The sequence below is a fragment of the Camelina sativa genome, chromosome 9, assembly GCF_030686135.1.
Source record: "Camelina sativa cultivar CO46 ecotype springtype chromosome 9, ASM3068613v1".
NCBI lineage: Eukaryota > Viridiplantae > Streptophyta > Magnoliopsida > Brassicales > Brassicaceae > Camelina > Camelina sativa.
Genome location: NC_141888.1, coordinates 21,269,604 through 21,276,874, shown reverse-complemented (window position 1 = coordinate 21,276,874; position 7,271 = coordinate 21,269,604). Strand labels below are relative to the sequence as shown.

Sequence of the window (7,271 nt, the reverse complement as noted above, 5' to 3'; positions counted from 1 at the left end):
TGATTTGTAATAAGTTTCACATTCATGTGAGTAAAATCAAGTTTGCATCCAAAATAAGATGTGCCATATTGCTCTTTTGGAAGAAAGAGTAACATTTAGCTTTAGATGCAAGCTAATTCGCTTAAATCTTAATTCTTTCATCAAAATCTAACAAGATAAATATATTTAAATTCCTTTTTGAGGGAGATTGTGAAACTTTCATAAAGATTAGATTACCAATGAAAAACATTTGATAACAAATATACTCCAAAATATTATTGGGCTTCAGAATTTTCCGCTATACATTTCCTCTTTTTCGAAATGAAGATAAGAGTAAGTGGCTCACAATTTAGCCAAATTTGATTGTAACTTGTAACGTTCTACTCTGGTTTTGTGACTCTGCCAATATGGCTTAAACACACTTATGTACGTATTGATTTTATAAATTTAACAAACCCCCTGAACCCTATATTTTGCATTGAAGGTGAGTAACAATGAAAACAATTGTCGCCAATGTATTTATTTTCCCACATGTATACATATTGTACCAATTTTTTTTTGGTTCAGAGAATGATTAGGGCTAGTCTTGTTCGTCAACATATATCCCATCCTTACATTGCTTCAACAATACATGAGACAGCTCAATTCTCAAACTGTCTAAACCAGTCGACGATAGTTTTCGAAAGAACTCGAGTTTCGCTAAGAGGAATGGTCTTTAGCGCCTGAGCCACAGCATCTGCAGGTGTGTAGAGAGACCCAATCTGCCATTTTGGGTCCTGGAGAGAAACAAGATGGTGAAAAAAAACCAGAACAGTGTTGTTTAACTGCAGAACTACTAGCTCTAGTATTGCTTGGTTATTACCTGTACGCAAGGTGTGAGATGGTTTCCATTCAGCCGGACCTTTTCAAGTGTACCACCAATATATTCTATCCGAGGCCTAAGGGTTTCTTCAAGCAAATCAGTCTCATCGATTGCATCCGAGTTGAATTGTACCTGCCACAAATGTTGAAGGAGACCAAGATCAAATATGAGGATTACTGGTTCCAACCAGACACAGACACAGATTAGTTATATGAGTTTTGAGTAACAAAACAGTCTTTATGTCCAATAAATTATCCATATATGTAAACCAGCGCAAATCTTGTCGGAAACAGACTCTAATAATCTCTACTCAAGATCAATGTGGACAAACACGACAGTTTGCTTAGCAGTTGGTTCACTCTTCAGTCGACCTAATTAATGTAACACCATACGTTATTCAATCAACAGACGTCCCTATAATGTGAAATGGTGTTTCTTTGAACCATAAAGCTCATATAACTCTAAATGAACTTGCATTACCAGTAAAGTGTGAGGAACATTGTAGGAGCACTTGAAACAATTGCGATTCTCAAGTGGTGACGGTCGAAATTCAGACACCCCTTGTCCAACCTTCCAAGAACAACGAATAAAGAACGAAAATTTCAAAAAAAAAGAATTATTACTAGGGCTTGGCTAATTACAAGGGAACTACAAAAGCTCATTCTTCGATATAAAGTCAAGAAGTCTTTACTGAAGAAATACCTCACCAAATACTGAGGGCAACTGATCCACCAAATTAGTAAATGACTTCAGAGCTTCTTGATCGTTATTTAGAAACGTTGTCCCAGCTGTGTCAAGTAAAAGTTTCAGCACATCACCTGTAAGTGAGCACAAGTGCAAAGATATTAGCTTCTTTTGATTCACAAGAACCATAAAAGTCTAGTCCTCCAACTTATGTCAACATAAAATCATATATCCCTGGATAAATTAGGACGCACTATCCAAGCTGAAAAAGGTTAAAGATGGATGAAACAGGACAAAATGAACACTAACTAGAGAAGTTCATTCATTCTTTGCTAAGATTCAATAAAAAAAAAAAAAAGACTGAACCTTGTTTCTACTAGCAAGCTCTAATTAATAGATTATTTGAGAGAATATTTGAATTAGACTATATAGCGTAAGTAGTAACACCTGAAGCATTTCGAGCCATTTCATATACTGGAGAAGCTTCCACGACTGGCATCATCTGCTGGATGAGAGGACCAAGCTGCAGAGGAACAGAGGAAATCTAAGATACAAGCAATCATAGTCTCATTTGTTTGGTTCATCCATCTGTAAACTACAGGATCAGATTGGCTTTCATATTATTGAAAAATCAATTCAGTTCAAGAAGCATTAGATAGCAACAAAATTCCAAACATCAATCAATATTGTGAAGATAATAGCCCCAGCACCAAGATCAGGCAAATAAGAACGTTTAGCTACTTTATTTGTATCCTGGGATCTCTTTCGGAGTCATATAATGAAGGTTTAAGTAGGAAAATGTAGGGGAACAATGACAATTAACTAATACACATTCTAAACCAAGCAAAGCTTAGGAGACTAGTCATAACCAATGGTGATATTACCTGCTCAAAATATGGAACGGCCTCTGTCGCTGATTTATTGTTGAATGAAATGATGGCATTAACCTTTCAGAAGAGATATAACATATTCGTCACACTTGCTTAGAATTAAGACAAATAAAAAGGCAACCTAACCTTTGGTATCTTGGTGATCTAATCTTTGCTGATTTTACTGATATTGAAAATTTTAGCTGACAAGTAACCTAACCTTTGGTATCTTCTCAGCAAAATAACTTCCGGTCAAAACTTGTAGCAGTGCACCATTACTGTATAAAAAGTTCACAGTGGTCCAGCATTCAGGACATAGAAAATTCATAGGGTTGAGGAAAAAATAAAAAACACATAAAGAATAAAGTGAACACATTGAATTGAGGAGAGAAGTGAAAATTTTCCCCCACCTGTGACCAACTGAGAAAACAGGAAGGTCAGCTAGATCTTGAGGATTCAAGTTTGAAGTTGGAACTCCAGATGAGACAATCGTGTCCAAGCAGGAATTGAACCTTTCATAAACCTGCTTAGCAGCTTGTTCATGATCAAATGTAACATTGTACGGCACTGATACTATTAAATACCCTTCCTTTGCCAGTAGCTCCTTGAGGTAACTAGAAATCATACACACACAAAGGAACATTTTTTGAGTTTTTAGAATAAATCATTCACACATGTATGAAACAAACGCAAGCAATTTTGAAAGAAATAAGCTGATCCAGTCACAAGAGAGATGAGACCATGACTAAATACCCCACTACCAAATTCCCAGACTAACCGATGTGGACTATACTCGTTAGATAACAAAATGTTTGCCGATGATAGATTTATGACCAAATCGCATGAGCTCATCGTCAACCATATCAATGTGATATGCCAAAAACACAGTCTTGTGCTCAAAGTTAAAAATCAAATTACACGTTGAGAGGAATGTCAAAGATTAACAAAAACAAGTTACTTCAATCTCTCATATGCACTTCATGACCCAAAACTCAGCAAATCCATGGAATTATAGAAAGCCATAGTCTACAATTACAACAGCCTTTATTCATCATCCTAAGCAGAGAAATAATGATAATTAAACTAGTCCAATTTCCTCCTCCTATAAACATCTAAACCCAGAATCATCGATAAGACTACTCTGAAGAAGAGTACCTATAGGTGAGTTCAGGTACAGCTCCGACGAAAGCACCTCCCAAGAATTTAACAATGGCACGCGGTTTCTTGAATCTAGGAGGAGGAGGGATGACCAGACAAGAGTCAAGCCTCGTGTAAACCTTATCGTTTCTGCTGCGATTGTAACTTCTTCCACTCGCAGTGACTCTGAGAGGCACGACTCGAGCTCGTCTGCGAAACAGAGTCCCCGGAACCACTTGAGTACCCAGGAAACTCGAACTGGCTAAAGCAAACTCCATATATTGCTCTCTTTTTTCTTTTCTTTTTTTGCTTCCGTACAGTTGTGGGGAAGACGAAACAAACGTAAAAGTCAAAAAAAAAAACTTGTCTAATTGCGTTAAGTAATTTTTTTGTTCTTTTTCTTTTTTTTTCTCTTTAAATTTGGTGATAAATTTTGTTGCAGCTTTAGTGAACTCAATTGGTTCCACGATTGTGAAACGAAAACGCATCTTAAGTTTGGATTCTGGCCACAGAGCTAAATCCATAAGAAATAAATAAGAAAGGTAAAAGGGTCTTTCTCTGGAACGTTTTGGTAGTTTCTTTCTTCTTACGGTTCATACAAAACAAAGTAGCAAAAGCTGCTTTACACCATGAAACACACACACAAAGAAAAAAGGTCAGACACTTTGTAATAGATTGGACTCGAGAGTGCTGGCTGCTGCTGCTTAGTGAAGGCTGCGCATGATACCGTGTATGTATCCTCCGGTCATGATGAAAGACATGATTGACACGACTCCAGCCGGAAATATCTTCTTCGATCCTATGTATCGGGTTCCCATCACCCACGTTAATGCACCCGCCATCACTTTTTTATACAACACAAACAAACACAAGTGTTAAGGCGGCAATTTTATCAGGCATTGTAAAAAGATAGAGTATCATTCATCACCATCCAAGAGTCCAACTTTTGATCCTTTTTTCAAACTAGCAAATTGTCAACTAGGATTAAGGTATGACTACCACATGTGAGAGACTTGACAGAACTACTCTGCTGTTGGATATGTTTCTCCTTACCTACGCCAATAGTTGATGCAAGAACTGGTTTTGTTGGGAGCTGTGTGAATACATACATCAGAACAGCAGCTGACAGTCCACCTGCAAGGAGTGATTTCTGGCTACCACTCTTCAGATAACCCATCAGTCCACCAACTGCATCAAAACCATTTTAACAGTTCATGGGCATTTGAGCATCACTTTCTAGGCAAGCATAACATCAGTGTTCTTATATACGCTATATCTGTGAGTCCATAATAAAATGGGAAATTAACTTCAGCTAATAATAAGCATACACAGGACAGGATACAGACTGAACGAACTTTGGATTGTGAAACTCAGCGATCTGAAACAAATTAGTAACATTATCTCATAGAAAGAATCTTAAAGGCATCAACAAGGACAGTAACCATTCAATTTGAACCTAAAGCTATGACAGTCAGATCCAAAAAAAACCTTTATTATTGCATCAAGTTATGCAGAATTCAAGTCACATCAAAACCCATCTTTAGCAAATCTGCAACAGCAACTAATCCTCTACGAACTTTTTTCTTCTCACAAAGACTAACGAGTGTGAAGATAATTCTAATTCCTAATTCATCAGTGGGAGTATCTAAAACTCCCCAAGATAAATCAACTTGTTAAAAACATTCAAAAAATGGATTCCACTGAAACACTAGAGTTCAGGAAATCATCACTGATCAGATTCTAATCCCCGATAAAGAACTGTCAAAATTTTGCTACCAGTAACTCATCAAAGTGATCCACAAACCCCAATTTGAAAATCAAACCTAAATGACGAAGCAGGTAAAACCCTAAACCCTAAAAGTGCCAACAGATGACAAAATCGAATCTCTCACCTACAACAAGATAATTGATAATCTTAGCTTCATATCCAAGTTCTAAAATCCTTATACACAACAATGGATTCCACAATGAAGATATCTCACCTCCGACAAGAAAAGCGTAACCAAGAGTCAACTTCTGCGACATAGACAAAGGCGTATTCTTCTTCCCATCACTCTCCTCCTCATCACTATCTCCTTCGTCGTCATTTCCATCGCCGCGTCCACCACCGCCGCCACCAAATTTATCACCTCCAATTCCACCACCACCTCCGTAATCGATTGTAGGCTCAACTTCAACAGCTTTGACTCCCGAAGCAACGCAGTTAGCAGTAATCGTACCGGTGATCGTCTTCTTCGAGTCAGAGGGAACTACAGCACCAAGAGGAAGTCGTCGATGACCAGATGCGAACGCCAGAGGATGAAAACCGTTGCGATTGAGGAATCTTACGCTTCGGATCGGCGAAGCCACGGAGCTATTGAGTAGGAAGAGATTGGGTCTGACGTGAAGGAGAGAGGACTGTGCAGAGGAACTCAAAACCAAATCCGCCATTTCGTCTTCTTCGCAAGCTTCGTTTAACGACTAAATTTTTACTGATTGATTGATTGATTTCTTCTCTAATAAGCACGTTAATCAAATAATGAACCTTAACCGGCTGATTTGGTCATATCTGTAAACCGGTTTTCATTAGGACTTACTTCGGTCCAATTGGGTTCGTAAACTTCAAAGTTTGGTTTGTTCGGTTCTAAAAATTTCTAGCCAACATTGACCGGATTCGAACTTCGATTCTTCATTTGGTTCGGATCATGTAAAAATACTGAGTTCAATTCCAAATTGAAACTGAATCAACATTTTTATTGGTTTGTTCGATTTAAATTCCGGTTTTCTTATTATATAATTAATTTCAGTATGTTATGAATGATTATATTGTTGTATGGATGTACATTATCAGCCCATTAATATAAGCCCTATATCCTAATATTATAGACTTATATATATGTTATATCATATAGAACAAATTAATAATACAAAAGAACAATTCAGCGTGCTCTAAACTCTAGCCGTCGAAAAAAAAATTTCTCCGTTATGTCTCCTACCTTCAGCTACGTTTCCGACAATACACTCTTCATCTTTTAAACACTCTCTAACTATCCGATAGAGAACTCTTTAAGGCGTTGTCTCTGATCTCTCCTACACACTTGGACACTTGATATAAAAGAAAATTCTGTCGAAACTAGTCAACAGTCTCGTGTACACACGTCTCCGATCCGTCTCCGAAACCACTGAGATAAGTTTACTCTATCCATCATATAAATTAATATATGATCAGCTTTATCTCTTTGTTTGATGTGTTTATCATATTGTTGAATCATCCATTATTATTCGGTGTATTCGTTTAATCATGGCTTCACGAACTCACTGCCATCATATTAATTATTTGATTTAATTCTTTTTTTTTTTTTGAATAAAATGTAAAATTTATTCGAAAAAAACTTTTTACATCAACGTTTATCGAGAAGGTTTAAGATGTTTGAAAATTAAAATCTATCTAACAGCTTTAAGAAAAGAAAAGAAAAATTGGAGATTATCTTGTGCCTAGCCACAATTCCATTGCAGCCCTGTGTTTGCCGTTTCTTTGAGCATAGATGGAGAGCAGTCTGTCGCGAACATTCCGGTCCAGGAGCTTGATAAGCAGAGGGGCAGGGTTTCAGGTTTCCCCTTGTCTCCGGCCATTACGTTCCTTCCAGATAGTATGGACTGTGGCCTGGAAAGTATAGCGTAAGAGATATAAGGTGTCTGAGCTTTGTGTTGTATCCGTGAGTAGCGATAAGATGCATCCCCATACTGTTGAGAACCTATTG

The 7,271-nt window shown here is 37.4% G+C and overlaps 2 protein-coding genes across 2 annotated transcripts; both read right to left on the bottom strand.

The window, feature by feature from the left end:
• Positions 1-474: 474 nt before the first annotated feature.
• Positions 475-4,036, bottom strand: LOC104710862 (uncharacterized). The gene is made up of 9 exons (XM_010427517.2): positions 3,550-4,036; positions 2,805-3,008; positions 2,615-2,672; positions 2,410-2,472; positions 1,973-2,048; positions 1,544-1,659; positions 1,322-1,411; positions 842-973; positions 475-755 (listed from the first exon to the last, which is right to left on the bottom strand). The coding sequence occupies exons 1-9, from the start codon at positions 4,017-4,019 to the stop codon at positions 621-623; spliced, it is 1,344 nt and encodes a 447-aa protein (XP_010425819.2). The 5' UTR covers positions 4,020-4,036; the 3' UTR covers positions 475-620.
• A 48-nt stretch (positions 4,037-4,084) lies between these two features.
• LOC104710860 (protein FATTY ACID EXPORT 2, chloroplastic) lies at positions 4,085-6,016 on the bottom strand. Its single transcript, XM_010427516.3, has 3 exons — positions 5,514-6,016; positions 4,585-4,719; positions 4,085-4,375 (listed from the first exon to the last, which is right to left on the bottom strand). The coding sequence occupies exons 1-3, from the start codon at positions 5,959-5,961 to the stop codon at positions 4,236-4,238; spliced, it is 723 nt and encodes a 240-aa protein (XP_010425818.1). The 5' UTR covers positions 5,962-6,016; the 3' UTR covers positions 4,085-4,235.
• Between the last annotated feature and the right edge of the window lie 1,255 nt (positions 6,017-7,271).

What these genes read in the sequence shown, in the direction of transcription:
- LOC104710862 (XM_010427517.2), bottom strand. Translation starts at nt 4,019, where the DNA reads ATGCGTTTTCGTTTCACAATCGTGGAACCAATTGAGTTCACTAAAGCT. An exon ending in GTTTTCTCAGTTGGTCACAG is followed by an intron (nt 2,673 to 2,804) that starts GTGGGGGAAAAT and finishes CTTTTTATACAG; the next exon opens with TAATGGTGCACTGCTACAAG. An exon ending in ATCTCACACCTTGCGTACAG is followed by an intron (nt 756 to 841) that starts GTAATAACCAAG and finishes GTTTCTCTCCAG; the next exon opens with GACCCAAAATGGCAGATTGG.
- LOC104710860 (XM_010427516.3), bottom strand. Translation starts at nt 5,961, where the DNA reads ATGGCGGATTTGGTTTTGAGTTCCTCTGCACAGTCCTCTCTCCTTCAC. An exon ending in TTACGCTTTTCTTGTCGGAG is followed by an intron (nt 4,720 to 5,513) that starts GTGAGATATCTT and finishes GTTTTGATGCAG; the next exon opens with TTGGTGGACTGATGGGTTAT. An exon ending in TGCATCAACTATTGGCGTAG is followed by an intron (nt 4,376 to 4,584) that starts GTAAGGAGAAAC and finishes TGTATAAAAAAG; the next exon opens with TGATGGCGGGTGCATTAACG.